Source organism: Myiozetetes cayanensis, unplaced genomic scaffold, assembly GCF_022539395.1.
Source record: "Myiozetetes cayanensis isolate MyiCay16 unplaced genomic scaffold, myiCay2020 scf12, whole genome shotgun sequence".
Lineage (NCBI taxonomy): Eukaryota > Metazoa > Chordata > Aves > Passeriformes > Tyrannidae > Myiozetetes > Myiozetetes cayanensis.
In genome coordinates this window covers 4,499,662-4,516,531 of record NW_026086826.1, presented here as the reverse complement: position 1 = coordinate 4,516,531, position 16,870 = coordinate 4,499,662, and the positions used below count along the sequence as shown (strand labels likewise).

General features: G+C 40.7%; 1 protein-coding gene across 1 annotated transcript in view; it reads left to right on the top strand.

Moving 5' to 3' along the window:
- Positions 1-16,870, top strand: part of TESK2 (testis associated actin remodelling kinase 2) — a 75,813-nt gene that overhangs the window by 28,817 nt on the left and 30,126 nt on the right. Inside the window, exon 4 of the mRNA XM_050306934.1 lies at positions 4,310-4,358. Within this exon, the coding sequence (XP_050162891.1) occupies positions 4,310-4,358 (49 nt within the window). The remainder of the gene's footprint in view (positions 1-4,309; positions 4,359-16,870) is intronic.

Below are 16,870 nucleotides of genomic sequence, written 5' to 3'. Positions count from 1 at the left end.
GTAGGTTTTGTTTTTTTTCATATTCACAAGTGCAGTGCTGTGCTACCAAAGATTCCCTGTCTCCTGTGCTGTCTCTTAAATTAGTGTATCTTCAATTTCGAGCTAGAATTTCAGTCTTTAATATCACGACCGTTCGCATGAAAAACTATTTTACTATTTGATCTGTACCTCGGGGACTTGAGTTAAACCACTCTGTGCACAGAAAGCCTCAGCTCATGCCTTAAGTGCTCTCGTGGGAGCTCTTGGAGATATTGCTGCATGTTTGGCTGGGAGCATGAGGGCAGATTGACTCGTGGATTAAACCCACCTCCTCGTGCCTGCCTGCACACAAACAAGCACACAGTGTGTGTGTGTGTATTCCACGAGCTTCTTCCAAGGAGAATTTCATTTCGTCTCCCTTGAGGCAAATGCAGCACCCTGGGAACACAATACCAGGGTTTTTTCTGTGTGCAGCTTTCTCCTTTCAGACCTTCCTTTCTGTGAAATTACTCGTGATGGACTTTTGTTACAATAGCCAGAAGGATGGATTTTGTCTTCTAACATCCTTTGTCATGTGTTGAAAAGTGCTTTAACAGGAAAGAAAATTACTTTTGCTTCTCTTTGTGTAATGTGATTATCAAAAAGGAGTATTGCAGGAATGCAGTGTGCGAGGCAGCAGAAGAGAGGCTGTTATGTGCTGTGTGTAGTATGTTACAGAAATGATAGATTAAATGCCTTACCTCTGTCCAGAATCAAAATACAAGTGTAGAAAACTTAAAATACATTTTTAATCTATCATGGTGCCTAAAACATTAATGCAGACCTAATGTTCTTACCCTCTTCCTTCTCCAAAAATCAGTGCAATGAAATAAGAGGGTGTTACTGAGCTCATATCAGAGACTTCTGCACTGGTGTGTTTGGTTTGGTTTGGTTTTTATGTTTAATGTTATCAAAGTGCTGGATTTTCTCATACAAGCAGTAAATTTCTGCGGGCATCAATTTATTTTGCTGAGGTGTAGCTGCCCCACAGCTGTCTTTATCCACAAAACAGGAATGTGTGCCAGTGAAGTGCTTTTAATGGGAAGCATGTGTTCAGTGTCTGGATGTCCACACAGGCTGTATAATCTGAATATTAGTTTTGCTTGATAAATTAAGGCAAAGAGCAGACAGAGGCTACAGCTTTCCCTTTTCTGTCCAGGATTTTCTTCCTTGCCATCTGACTGAACTGCACGTGGTTTCAGCTGTAAAGGACTGAGAGATATCCAGACTGCCTTCTCTTGCCCTCCTTTAGGAGGAGGGATATTCCAGATTGATTGATTGAGGAATTACCTCGTTTACAAAATGAGACTCCCAACATCTGTAGGTTGCTGACATTTGTTAGAAAGCATTTTGTGTGCTGCACTGTGTTTAGCAGGCTGGACTCGAGTAACGTGCTTCGTATTTGCAGCTTCTGGAAAACTTTTCCAACCGCTCGTTACGATTTTGGAAGCGTTTCAGCTTCCTGATAAGGCCAGATACACAGTCTTGAAAATAAACTTCCTCGAGCCTGCAAATGCTCTCCTGTTTTGTGGGTGACTGGATCATTGAAGCTTCTTTCCACTAGGAATGCTTATAGGAAGTGTCACCTTTGGCTGACAAGACAATCTGCTGAAGTTCACCTACGAGCACATTTTGGCTCAGGAGTTGGAGCGTCTCGCCAACAGGAATCATCTCAGCTGTGCTGGACCAGCATGTCAGCTTCCTCTCCACAGACCTTGGAATCTCAGCTGGGGCAATCTCAGAAATTGAAATCAGATGTTAAATCTTGCTTGGTAATGGTATTTCCCGGTAGCAGCTGGGTGTATTATCTTAGAGTGAAAATCCTTTCCAACAATGTTTTGTAGCAGTACTTGGCTTAACCAAGTGCCTTATTATTGCTTGATAAAGCAGCTAAGCAGAAGTTTTTCAGGCACTTGGATCACTACAGGTCTGTTCTCTCAATCTGTTTTCCAGAGTCTGAAAACTGAGATTCACGACAAGAAGTTTAAATGGCCTCAGTGTGTTGCTTGTAAACTCATTAATTCTTTTTATCAGTGTATCTGGTTTCTCTTTTCCTGGGGAATGGCTTCTAAATATGAAGGGGTTTATAAATGTATCTTTATAAATGTCCAGCTTTTTGCCATGAGGTCATGATGTGGAGCTTTGTTTTTAGTTTGTGATTCAAAGTTAGAAATGAATGGCTGTTTCCTGGTAGAAATCCCAAGTGTTTAAGATTTTTAAACTCTTACTTTTGGTTGCTTGAGTTAGTGTGTCTTTGCTGCCTTAAGAGTGGGTTTATAAAGGTAATGAATGTGTTTCCATTGAGACTTCCCTGGACCTAAACAGAAAAAGTTAAGCTCTGCCAGTCTTTAAATGACAGTGATGTCTTTCCTGTTTGGTAAAGATCAAACAAGACATTTAATTTTTTCAAAATTTTGATAAAATCTTAGATGCATTTGTATTTTAGTATTATGTCAAATACAGTTAAATTCTTCATTTGAAAGTAGTGTAATACACCTTTACAAAGGAAGAGTTGATAAATAGATGAAAACATTGTTGTTTTTAATTACTTAGCCTCAGTTTTTGTTAAATGAAAATATTGCCATACAGGGTTAGTGTTTAGTAATTAGTGTGTTTCATAGAAGAAAAAATACTTTGAAAAGTTGTCTAATAGTGGAATTCATATATTGAAGTTGGGGTTTTTTTCCATTTTTCTTGTGAATAAAGTCATTAACACCATGCCTGATAGCTCTGGAGACTTTCAGAATGCACTAAGAAACAGATTTCTGCTCTGGATTTCTTAGTCTCAGGAAGAGTTCATTTGTCAACTTGTTTACAGAGTGGTTCACGTGCCATGGCTGTGTGAACTGAAACTCAGAAATAGCAATGCTTTGAGTAGATGATATATCTAAAAGAAGGTTCTTCCATTTCCCCTGAATACCTGGTCATGCCTTGTTGTTCTACATTAAACAAGAGGAATTGGATTTTTCACTGCCTCTCCAATTAAAATTTCCATATTCAGGGAATTTTCTTTGAGCTGAGAGCAGGCAGTAGATGTTCTGGTACAAGTCCTGCTGCTTCTTTGGTTATAAAACCAGATTTCCACAGCTCAGCTTATGCAAAGGTTCTTGCCTATACAGTTTTTCTTCGGCTGCTTGTAATTTCCCAGTCAGCTGTTGGACAAGGGAACAGTGAGGATCATTCATTTCCTCAAAAGCAGCTTAGCTGAACTAGCACTACGTGTGTCTTGCATCATTTTGGGGTTTGAATTCAGAAGTGCTTCAGGATATAAAACGTTCTTTTTCCTTTACATTGTTCCCCGCAAGATTCCCGTCACATTTAATGGAATCGTGCATTTCTACCCCTTGCTTGCAGATGGGAAAGTGCTGAACGTTGTGGAGATGACAGACAGCTCGGTTTTTGCTCACCGAGACCAAAACCTAAATGATAAAACTGAGAATTAGTTAATCCAGGAAGAACTGACACTTGAACTCTGCAGGGAAGGCTCTGAAGCTTGTACAGTTTCAGCATTACTGAACTTTCTCGTGGGAGATGTTTACTCTTAGTATTAATTTGCATTTTGTCGCTTTTAAGTTCAGCTTGCATGGTGGTAAAAAATGAGCTTTGAGTTGTTTCTCATACGTTAAATTTATGGCACGTTCCGTTGCTCTCCAGAAAAATCAAGGGTGACAGTCATTGCTGTGAACAGCAGGAGTGAGGTGGACCTTGTGCAGTGCAGGGAACACTTGTGGAATGTGTGTACACTGAATATTATCACAACTTGCTTTGATCCAAGTGCTACAAAGAGGGGGCTGGGGAGGGGAAGTGGACAGCATGTGTGTGCCCTCATATTCCTGAGTGGTGAGGAATGGGATAGGAAGAAACATCTTTATGCTTAAACAGCAAAATGCAAAGGGAAGTAATTTTCTGTTTGTGCAGAGCAATAGTGGATTACTTGGCTTAAACTTCCTTACAGCAGAACTCTCAGACTGTTCCTTTCTGCAAAAACCATTATATGCTGGCCTTTGCTTACAGTCAAATTAGTGACTTTCCATATTGAGTTTGAGCTGTCTCCCCTGCTCTCTTGGAACTGCTAATTCAAATTATGTTGTAATGTAGACACATGATTTTGTTTTGTGCTGAGATGTTTAAGTAATCAACAGTGAAGTATGCAGTGTCTGTGAGGCTGAATTTTTTTCTTTTTCCTCCTTTCGTGGTGTATCCAGAAATTCTTACTATATTAGTAACTTGAGAGAAAAAAAAGAGGGGGGAAAGAAAGCCCAAACCACTTTTCTTTTCTTGTTTCTTGTAGGTTTATGGGTGTCTGTGTGCATAAAGGACAGCTGCACGCTCTTACTGAGGTAAGACAATTTCATGATATAAGTACTGAATATGAAAACAGTTCTCAGGCCGGATTCTGCAACTGCTGTTGAGTGACGTTTCTTTTATGGGGAGTGGTGAGTTAGTCACTTGGTACTTACTGTGCTGTGGGAAGGCTGCAGAATCAAGCCTCAGAACTCCCCTTTGCTCACAGCTCTTATGTCTTTTCTGCTCAGAAGCACTTAGAATGGGGGAAAAAAAATCATAGTAGGAACATAACATTTTACTGACAGTGTCTGACATGAGAGACGTGTCATTTGTTTCAATGACACCGCATTGTGTTTAAGTCTTATTTCTACTCCAGCTGAACATTTCACAGGTGAGTCAGTGACATTTCAGCTGGGTGATATTATTGTATTCAGTCCCTACCACTTTCTTATTTGGAATAACATCAAGATTACAGCTTAATCTGGGTCCCATTAAAAGGAATTATTCCACTGCCTGTGGACCCTGGCCAAGATCTGGGTATCAAATGTGAAGCTGAAGTTTCCGTTCATGTGAGTCTTCCCACCCAGTTTTACTGGCTTGTGTGTTTAATCCCTCTGTAAACTGCTCAGGAAAAACAAGAAGGGAGTATTTTCTTGTTGGGAATAGTGTTGCCTGTTTTGAGTCAAAATCGATAAAATTATTTTGCCTGTTGTATTAGTTTGAGTACAGATTGAAAGGAAAGTAATGTTTTGTAAAGTTAATGTTGCTTACTTCTGACTCGTAAGAACTGCTGCATTAAAAGATGAACCCTTTCCCACCCTCCCAAAGACAGGTATGCTATTAATTAACAATTAAAGCAGGTTCCTGGTACGGTGTGCTTGCCAAGGACTGCAGTAAAATGAGAAGACTGGATGGCTGTATGCTAATCAGCAGGATATGTGTCACCATCACTTTCTGGAACTTACATATGCAACTCTGAGGCAAAGATGCACATATGTGGGCAGTGAATTTCTTCACCTTCTGGGGTGACAGTTCTGCAGTTCTAGTTCTAGCTGCTGCTGGAGTGATGCACTCTAGTTCACAGTGTCTGTATTTCTAGTGTAACAGCAAAGGTCAAAGACACTTTCAGAAATTTCAGGATACAATGTGTGTGAGCACTCTGGTGTGAGAGGGACAGTTTTTTTGATTCCCCACCCTCCTTGTGCTCAGTAGAGGAAACATTTCTAAGATGGCTGATCAAGACCTTCTGGCAGGCTTTGCTAATGCTATTGCTGATTTCTTTTGGACCTCTGATCAATGAAAACAGGGAGGGTTTGTGTCCTTCCACTCACTGAACACATCCCAGAAGAGATTGAGCTTCATAACACTTTGTCATACTAAAACTTGGCAGATTTTCCTCAGTGTGGTTTTTTTGTTTGTTTGGTTTTTCCCCCTCCTTCACAGCAGTTGCTTGCCATTTAAATGTCCCTCTCCACCCAAAAGCCAAGAAAATGAAAACAGCACAGATGCTTCCTCATGGAGAGCTAACTTTGTAGCTGCTTGCTTTGCTCAGCTATTTTTGAGTTCTTGGCAAGCAAATAAATCTAAGAAAGACTTCAAAGAATAACTTTTTATAGCTCTAATTCAGAATAACAGAAGAGATTTCAGAAACATCTTGAGACCAAAGAGGAAAAGTTTTAGACTGAAGAAGGTTGCTGCAACATTTGGAGAAACAGAAGAACTTCAGTGGTTTGTTATAAAAGTGTAATTACTGAACACTGCTTTTCTTCTGTGGACCAAGACAGGATTTAATGCCTTCAGTATGAAAATCCATGACCAAATTCGATGTTGTAGGGGAAGACACACACAACCTTGCCCAGTGCAGCAGTTGTTCTTTGGTTTTACAGAGTGTTTAAAAGTTAAAAGCTGTCTATGTTCCAAGTGGTGGAATTAGTTGTCTTTTGTGACAACAGCAGTGGCATTTCTCATCTTGAAGTGTGTGTAGAGTAATAGCTGAGTTCTGAAGACTTCTGAAGGTTAGAGAAGGGGGCTGAAATGATGTGCTGGAGGAGTTATTAGTGAGACAGACATGGTGAATCACCAGTTCAAATATAGCCCAGGAGGATAAACAAATCAGCCACTGTCTCGTGGCTTTTTGCAGCCTGTGGTCCAGCAAGGTGGTCTCCTGGCTTCCAGTGCTCAGCATAATTGATACTAGCCTGGCACTACAAGCACTCAGAACTTCTGCCAGGGTTTCACCTCTCTGGAGATGAAACTGTTGATTCAGAGGCCCGTTGGTCAATAGGTGTCTGAGTCACTGCAGGGAGAATCCTCTTACACTGCCTGTGCTGGACCTGTTCTGTAAGGAGCTTAATTATCCCTTCTTGTGTTTGGAGAGTACAGTTGATGATATGCCTGTGTAAAAGGGATACAGCATCGCTCAGAGCTTATGTCTGAGGGCACGATGGGAAATCATGTTTATTTAACAGAAGGAGTTGAGAACTTGAGGCCAATGTTCAGTGACTGGATTTAGAGGACTTGTGCGTAATGCCCTCCTGTGCTATTAACAGGCAGGGCAACAAACACAAATGTTTTAGAGGAGCCTTGAGGATTTTGTAAACTTGTTAAGGGGCTATATTAGAAATATATAGCATTTTGTTATTGGAAGGCAGAGTTGAAAGTGTTAAGAGGTGTTTTTTTGTGTGTGAGACATAGGAGAGGATCATGCAGAGCAGGTTTTTTGCTTGAGGAAGGTGTTGATCTTATGTATGCCTTGGGATTTTCCCTTTTGGCAGCATTTTGTGTTGTTTTAATTCTCCTCTCTCAAGTGGCTTTTGTTTTTGAAACTTGAGCAAGAGGCAGTTTCTGTTTGTTTTGGTTTGTTTTTTTCAAAATAAGAATGGAATGGTTTAATTATAGACTGCACTAGGACCTCGACCTTGTTCTGAATCCACAGTCTTATCAGTTTTGATAATCCGATTTTTTGAAGTTCTCAAACCAGAAGCTATGGCATGTGCCTCTTCTGAAGTAGCTCAGTATCCTTAAATTGATGGAACAGTGTAGGCTGGCGAGGACCTCAATCCCTGCAAGCACTGAGTTAAGAAACCTTTAAGGAAAGTAAATGCTTTAATAGGTGTATCACTCAGATGAGCTGGCAGGCATTAGACTGCCTCACAGACATCGAGCTCGTGGGCACAGATTTGCTGTGCTTGTTTTCTGTAAAACCAGAAACTGGGTATTCCTTCCTCAGCATTCAGCTCTAATCTGAAGCTGATGGTTTGTCCCTGGAGCTGCAGGAATCTGCAGTGCTTCCTGCTCTACTCACACGCCTCTCCAAACTCCTTTCAGCCTCAGGCCTCCCTGTGCTTTCCAGCCACCTTCCCAATCTGACAACTCTCTCTTCACTTCCATTTCTTCATGTCCTAGCACAGAGCAGCATCCTCAGTCTTGGAGAAACTCGGGTAGTGGTAGAGCTCTGGTGTCAGCGTGAGGTGCTGCTGAGCACTCAGAGACCGGACTGGAGCTGCTGCCAGGGGGTCAGCAGAGCTCAGGGACACGGAGCTCATGTGGAGCAGACACGGCTGGCTCAGCAGGAACTCCACAGGATCTTATCCCACCCACATTTACCCCTGAATGGCTGCTTGAGCAAACATCCATTTTGCATGAGAGGCAAACAAATTTATTTGTGTGTTGCAGGTTTTACAGGCCCGTGCCGAAGCTGATACCGCAGCTTACAGTCTAGCATTTAAAAGCCTCTTAATACCTTCGTGCAGCTCTTAAAACTATTTGTAGAACTCCATTAAACAGGTTTATCTGAATTTCTAGGAGACAGGTCAGGCTAAAAATCTTGTGATAATTAGATGTATATATATGCACAGAACGAGTCATACAGCTTGATAATTCCTTCCTGAAAAAAATGAAAGCCCTGCCAGCTGTGTGTGTAGAAGATGAGGAAGGCAGAGTTATTATGTGTTGATTGGGATATCTTGAAATTGCAGTGCTGCAGGGACAATAGTTAATTGTTGCAACAGAAGTTTTATGGCTATTAATTCATACTGGAAGATAGTAAAAAAGTGTGCAAATGCTCTGCTGCCACAATGCGTAGCTTTGTTTGTTCCATGTGGGATTTGTTGTGCTCTGGAGCAGAGAGCAGGGCTGCTCTCTGGAGCACTTGCTCAGTGATGGTATGAAATACACATTTAACGCAGATGTATGAGACAAAAAACGCTGTGAGAAACATCTTGACTCTTTTGTTTGTTTGTTTTTAAGAGAATCCACAGAATTCTTTGAGCTTGTGCACATTTTCAGTTTGATTAATTTTTTTTATAGCTGTGTCATAAACCTCAGGACAAAGTTTACTACGGAAAGCCTTCCAGACGTGGTAATTTTTATCCTGGGCAAGATAATTGCTGTTGGATAATTTTGACATGTTGTACTGTAATAGCTTACTGAATTTGACACTGCTGTTTTTACCATCAACCACAATTTGATTGTTTTGAGACAAGAATGCTGTTTGGAAAAGACTTTTCTTTTTTTTAATTCCTTGCATAGTGTATCTCTTTTGTACTTGTAAAGCTTGTCTTAATGAAAATGCCTGTGGCTTTTGAAGGGAGAGGTTATTTTCAGTGAGTTCTTCTATGATAACTGAAAACTTTGCTTTCTCACCCAACTGCAATAATTTAAGTAAACTATAAATGCAATTAGTGGAGTTTCAGGTTTTCACAGACCTTCCTTTTTTTAGTATTTTTCTTTTTTACTTTTGGAGATAACACTGATTAGAAAGCAAACATACTAAAAGCTGAAAATTCTCAGCCTTGTTATAATTGTGCTGAATTATCCTTTTACAAAGAATGCAAAGTAAGTTCTTCAAGTGAGAAGGTCCTTCTGATGTACAGCTTTCACAAGCAGAATCTGTCATTAAAAGTGCTTCATTTTCCTCTTTGGTTTTTTCCTGCCCTCAGTTCTTAATCAACTTTTTATGGAGAACCTTTGACACTGGAATGGAGAAAACCGGGCAGACATCACTTAGGTCTGCTCTTCTGAACTTTATGCTGCAGCAAAAATTGTAGGCATACATTGCTTTCTAGATGGTGATTGCTCACTTTGGAGAGTTCTAAAAAGCTCTGGAACACCATTCCTTCCCTCCTTCCCTCATTTCCTATAAGACTCCCTAATCCCTACTTTTATTCCACCGGTGTGATTCGTATTGTTTGAATAACTTCAGTTTTACTCACGTAGCACTGCAAATGTTTACCTCTGCTTTGGTGATCACTGGAGGCTGTCAACTCCAGAGAACTCGGTGTCTTTGGAACTGGAGTTCCTATTAGCTGTCATCCTGCAAATATTCTGTGCAGCTGAGGGGTTATTCCCAGTTTAAGTGTTACCTGTTTGCCAGCTGATAGTAGTTCCTGGATAAGTTGGCTCTGGTGGCTGTTCCTTAAAAAAAAAGAATATTTGCAGTGTGAAGTTGATTAACCTGAGCTGGAAGACAACTGAAGAGAAAATGAAAGTGTTAAAGATGGCACCAAGTAGAAAAAAATTTAAAAAATTAAAGGACTCTTATCTTCAAGCTGTTAGAAAATATTCCTTATTCGTTGGATACTCCCATCCAATTTCTAGCAAAAAACCTCCAACAATTTAGAGAATTATTAGGGAAGCCCTTTTGTTCAGGTAACATGAAAGGTTTAGGTGTTACCTGATGTGTTCAGTGAAGCCATACTGATCAGAGGCTCCCAGATCAGTTTGTATTCCTTAATATCTTGTGCTTTTCATTAGCTCCTCTTACTTATTGAAATCTGAGACACTCTATATAGTCTTTCTGACTAGTATTGAAAAAAAAAATTCCAAAGGAGGAGGAAAAAAGCAAAGGGGTGGGAAAACTCTAGAGGTGTTTTACTTTGAAACAACTTTCAAAAAAGATTATCCTGCTGTGGTGACAAAGGATCTCTTTTGGATGGCTTTCAACAGCTGGCATTTTCAAGTGCCTCTTGGCTGTAGGATGCTGCAGAAAGGCTGCGGTTTAAACTTTGTAAGAACTCTAAGTATGTGTAAAATTCTGCAGATTAATTCTCAGCCAATGAATAGCATGACCTGTGGATTAATACTGTAATAAATCTCTGCTTGCCTGCTCTGCATGGACTTTTGTGTCCGTAGTTCAGATACTTTTTGTAGCATTCATTGGAGCTGCAGCTTCATTTTATGGAAGGGATTCTTTCAGTGGTGCTGGACAGGGGTGTGCAGAGTCAATCTGGCCCTTTGCATATACTTGGCTCAGGGTCAAGAGAAAACCACTCATCTGGAGCCCAGGGATTTTTCCTCAAGAGAAGAGTTTAATTCACCCCCCATTGATAACTGCAAGAACTCACTGTAGGACCTGAGCAGAGCAAAGGTTGTGGCATCAGAAGTAAGGCTTGAACCAGAGTGTGAAATAACTCAGATGTTAGGAAGACCAGGCTAGGCTGTAATGTGGCAGGTGAGAAATCTTTCCATTCCACTGACACAGCTTTCCAGCACTAAATTAGTGAATGGTTCCTGAGATGTCTGTTAGGGCTGTTCACTCTCTGCATAGAGCTTTGTCACAGCTTCACAGGGGGGTTGAGGTTGGAAAGGACCTCTGGAGGTCATCTGGTCCAAACCCCTGGCTTAAACAGAGCCACCTAGGGCTGGTTGGGGCCAGTTGCCAAGGTCCATGTCCTAGAATCACAGAATGGTTGGGGTTGGAAGGCACCTTTAAATGATTACCCAATTCCAACCCCTGCCCACCATGGGCAGGGACATCCTCCACCAGAGCAGGTTGCTCAGAGCCTCATCCAGCCTGGCCTCAAACACTTCCAGGAATGGTGCATCCACAGCTTTTCTTGGCAACCTGTGCCAGGGACTCCCCACCCTTACAAGAATTTCTTCCTAATATTTAATCTAAGCCTACTGTCTTTCAGTTTAAAAACATTACCCTTTGGCCTTGTAAAAAGTCCCTCTCCATCTTCCTTGTGGGCTCCCTTCAGGTGCTGGAAGGCTGCAGTCAGGTCACCCTGAAGCTTTCTCTTCTCCAGCCTGAACAATCCCAGTTGTCTCAGCCTTTCCTTGTGGCAGAGGTTCTCCACCCCTCTAATCATCTTGGTGGCCCTTTATGTTTCTGTTCTTGAGGGAAAAAAATACAACACAAAAATTGTTGCAACTGAACAGATGCTGCGAAGTATCTTATTAATTCTATCACCTTTTATTAAAACAAAGTGGAGTCTTTTTACATTGGGGAATAGGGATAAGGTAAAGCTACAAGGTGCAAAGATATGTTACTGTGTGCCTGCTCACTGGCACATGTGAGTATTGACATAATCTTTCAGTGTTAAAAACACCCAACCAACTAAATGTGGACTGAAAGACGAGTCTTTTCTGCTTCATTGCTCGTGAACACCAGGGCTCAGTTAAGAACCACTCAAAGTATCACCTTTGTGGTCAAATTCAGCTACCTTGCTGAAAGGAAACAGGCACAGGCAAATAGGGACCTTTTCTTAAGAAGAGCCAAAAAGTCAGGAAGCTTCTGCTTATATTCCAAGATGAATGTGTTTATAAGATGTCAAACCAAGTTGCTAGCAATATCTCTTTAGAAACTGTAAAGATCCTGATTCTTTAAAGTGATAAGCTTTGGGATGTGTGCCAGATTTCTTATATCAAAGTATTATTTTTAGCTTTTGCTTAAATTATTGTGATAAAAAAGAGAGATATCTATAGATTTGAATATTAAGTACTTGTGTGTATGAATCTGACAGAAGATATTCTATTAGCTTTGTCTGGGACCACATGCAGACCGTGTGCTTTCTTGTTTCTGTGTAGCTTGCAAAATGATTCCTAGTTCATCTTTGATCATTTTGAAATGCAGTTATAATTGCTTTTATAAACCTGGTTCAGTGCAGACATTTCCCTTCATCTCTTGATTGTTTGTAAGAGAATTTTAAAAATACTTGTCAACACTTGAGCTGTATTTGGTCTTACTTTTTTCACTCTTCCCAGCATATGGACTGTCAGTTTTTGTTCTGCTGTGACAGTTCACTTGGGTTCTCAGTTTAATTTATAAAAAGTAGGTGAATGCACTCTCAGCAAATGTAGATTGAGGCTTGGCAACCAACTCTACCTTAATCTTTCCCTGTGCTATAAAGGCATCATATTGTTTCATTTCCAAAGCAGTGTCCCCTTCCTTTGGATTTATCCTCTTTAGAGGAACTGCAGCATTGTCTCTTCAGCCTGAGAGATCCCCATCAGAAAGGCACATACCAGGTTGCAGAACTGAAGGGGCCCTTTCCTGTGCCTTTGATCCTGTCAAGCAGTCCAGGTATCTCCAGAAACAACCATGTCCTGATTAAGTGGAGAGTGCCAGACTGAACCAGCTGTGTTGGTTTAGGGAGAGGACTGTCTACCCTAACTATACTTTTTGAAAGGGTGCATGAGAAAGGAACTAAAATTAAAATCTTGTTTCCGGCGTGTATTCACAGTCTGGATTATCAACTGTAGGAAAGCTGAATGAGGGTCAGAAGGATGTGAGCACCATCATCTGTTTTATCAGCTAAAGATGTCTCATTTTTGTTGAAATAATGCTGTAGACACTTGCACTAATCTTATCCCAGCAGCTGAAGAATTCCAGACTCTGGTATCCATCTGTACCTTGTATGTGAGATTTGAGTCAGGCTGATTAAAGGTGGATGTAAACCTGACTCATCTGTGTGCACCAGTGGCTGTAAAATCAAATCTGAACATGGTGCATGTAGTAAGTAAATTCAACTGTTCAAAGTATGTAGAGTTTAAAAAGCTTGTAGGAAGAGGAGAGGGGGGTGGTATTTGGAAAATGTCACACGTTTAAGCCTTGGGTTGTAACTTTAAGGCTTCTTGAATTATTTTGTAACACAAGAAAGCAGTGTGTCTAAGACAGTGGAGTTATTTCACAGAAGTCAAGACAAAGTACATATTCTTTACTTTGTTTATATTATTTTCCTTGGGAACCCAATATTTTAGTGAATCTGTTAAAAAGAAGAAAGACTTCAGTCCCAAACACAGCTTGATGTGCTGCACATACCAAAAAAGTCCATTTACAGTCACACGAGGGGGCCTGGTTTTCAATGACAGGAGGCAGGAAATTTAGTGTTCTGCCTGAAATTCCATCTGCAGTTCATACTCCTGTAGCCTGGTGGTGGGGCATATGTGATGTGCTTGACCCTTTATTTCTTTCTCTGGCAAAAATGATACAGGTCTCCACAGGAGTTTGAGCCAAGTCTGTCTGATTTGTAGCTTTGCAGTTTTGAGTGCTTAAATATCAGCAGGCAGGTTCTTGGAAGGCATGTAGAGGACTTCATTTAAGTTATCTGATCTTTCAGATTTTTTTTTTTTACATCTGGTGGCTACTTACTTTTTTTTTGATAAATGAAAGCTAACCATCTTGTCTGATTGCAGTGATCAAAGAGCTGGCTTTCCAGAAAAACACTTTAACAGAGCTTTTTTAAAAAAAAAAAAAAAAAATTGAGTTGGTTGTACCAAATTAGTCACACACTGGGGACAACTCTGCAGAGAAAAGTCTGTCCTTGAAGCAAAAGCAGACAAGCAGTGAAAGATGGGTGAGCCCTGCACTGTGCACGATGCATCTGCACTGCGTGGTTAGGAGGGGACACAAGGGTGGGTTCTCACGGAGACAAAAATTTCAGGTGTAAAAAGAACTGTAATCAAAGACACTGAAGAAATCCTCGTGTAAAGACAGAAACCAAGACTTTGAAAGCAGGAGTTTAAGCTGAGGTGCACAGTCTATATTTGTGCATGCAGGTGCTAGATCAGAAGGGATGAGCAACCAGTTATTTCGGTGAGAACTTCTGGACATGCAGGCTTTGGAATTCTAGTCTTTCTTAAATGCTTGTGTGTGAGCTTAACAGCTCATACTTAAACCTCCTTTTCTCCCCTCCCTCTCTCTTTCTATTTTTTTTTTACTAAACCTTGGCTACACAGGCTATATGTTGGCTTTAATTCTTTTCCCCTCTCGTAGGAGGATGATTGACTTGTTTTATCACTTCAGAGCCTGTAATAGTGCACAAGCCACTTTTATTCTTTATTTTAATTGAGATAGATACATCTAAATATGTTGTGTTCAGAGGAAGGCTTGCTGAATATCTCGCTGCTGCTAACCTCTTCCTCCTTCTTAGAATGTCTCAAGGATAGAAGAAAGTAAGATAACAGGCAGATAAAAGTTGAACTGCAAACAGCAAGTTCCATTGTCTCATTCTTTCCCTTCCCCTCATGTGTGAGGCGGGTGGATGCTCCGTGTGTGGGGTTTTTTTGGGGGAGGGATTTTAATGTCTCTGTTTGACACTCACTGTAAACCTTCTGGGAAAAAAAGAAAAAAAAAAAAAACCAAACATTTTTGAACTTCAAATTCTGCAATTCTTTTATTGGTGGTTTCTGATATCCTAGAAAGAGGTCTCACTTAAGAGTGAGAAGATGAAACTTCTCTGCTATATTGCTGGGGTGGGGAGAGAGGGGAGGAGAACTGAATAGTGCCTCGAGAGCCAGATTTTCCTGCTACTTCTGCAGATGAAGAGATGAAGTCCAAATGGGTACTGTGATACTATTGGACATTTAACTTTTTTGCCTTGCAGGTTTTTTTTTTAAGTAGTTCCAGTAAATTCAGTTTGTATGCAGTGCTTTCTCTTCCTCCCCCCCCCCTGCACCCTGGATCCCAGGAAACATACTCTTGAATTAACAAGTGTTTTGTAGTTTCACTGCCTCGTTTCTCTTAACTTATCAGCCGTGCAAAACATTCAGGAGCTGAGTTGTAAAGAAAATTCCTTGTAATGTTTGCCTTTACACACTGCTATTAATAGGGGTTCTTGGTGCCTTCTGTGATTGGCAATAAAGTGTTTGAGCACCCTCAAATGTAAATGGACATTGTGGCACAGTGGGAGTGTGGAGGCTTGGAAAAGCATTCTGAAACAGCTCAGAAAAAGTATTCCTTGTGCTGAATTTAAACAAAGTTTGTATTATGAGAGGTGTTCGTGTGCTGTAACTTTTGCTCTCAGTAGATCCTTGTAGCTGTTTTACAGACTTCAGAAAATGAAGCAAACAGGTTATTTATCTGGATCTTGCAGGCATATAATCTGTGGGCTGCTGCTGCTGGTATTTTTGTGGGGAAGGTGAGAAGGACCTTATTTAAATAAGAGGCTCCTTGTCAGGGACTTCAGCTTCTAGAACTGAGTGTTTAGTATGTTCAAAATGCTGCCAGTATGGATAGAGCCTTCTGCTCTTAACAGAAGTGTTATTGTGGAGATGCTGTTCCTCTTGCCTGTGTCAGCAACGAGGTACTTTCTCTTCTGTGCCTTTGTGCTAATTTATGCCATCGCTAGCTTGCCATATCCCAGATTCTTATCTGCACTGAAACTGGGCTCTACTTTGAATCCAAATGGTTGTGACTTCAGATTATAAATGCAGGGTGGTTTTTTTTTTTTTCTTCTACTAATATAATTACAGGAAAAATGGTTATCAAGGTCAGTTTGTATAGATATACTGGGAGTGTTTTCCGGTTCCAACAAAATAAGCTTATTTCCTGCAATATCTCAAACCTGAGTGTGAGTAAAACTTCATACATATGGGTTGCAGTAGTGCATTGTTGTTGCTTTGTGCCTCAGTGGTGGAAGCCTTACCAACAAGGGCCTGTTTCTAGCAGCAGGCAACCAAGTGAACATTAAATTTTGAGTTGAGTGAAATGACAGGAAAGGGCTAAATTCAGCGTGCTGACCATGAGAACTGTTGGGATTAGAGAATTCAAGGAAGACAAATCTTGCCGTATTCTTTTCCATGCCAACACTTGAATGTCTGGAATGCAACAAGTGGTTTTCATTACAGCTCCTTCCTGAGTTAGTGCATGTTAATTCTTGTTTGCCCTTATAAAAGAAGCCATGCCTGTACATGCCTTTTCAGCAGGAGGAGCCAGTGGATCAATCAGTGCCACAACTGACACAGAAGAAGAAACAGAGGTAGATCTGTTGCGTTTCTTGGCTTCTGGTTCCGAGTTCTGATGAGTAACCAGGCTGTGGCAGTTGCTTGCCCTCTCCTCTCTGAATAGCTGACACCTTTTTAAGTTTATTTTAATCCTGTAATGGTTAAGTCCTTTAAAGAAAATACATACTTTTTATTAAAGAACTGACTTGTTTGTGTTGGTTTAAAAGCAGAAGACAAATTGACTTTAGGTTAAAGACTGTTTTTCCCTTTCGTTTTCAGCAACTGAGGAGCAGGAAAATAAACCAGCCTTTAGATGAAGACTTTTGGCTTTGCTTCTGCCCTTTCAATCAGGCTGTTTTTCCAAGCCACTTGTGCCCTTCTGATCCCTCATGAAAAAGTTTGAGCTTTGTTCTGAAATGTGTTTGCTTCACCTGCATGTTCTCTTTCAGTACATGTGGTTTTCTCCTTGGAAACATTAGTTGACCTGCTGACCCAAAGTATACTTGTGCAGCCCAAATTCAATATCCAGCTTGTTCTGTTTCAATGTTTAACTTATTTTCTTTGGTTCAATCAATGTGTTAGGTATTTAGTGGAAGTGGAAGGCGACTGCTCAGAGGTG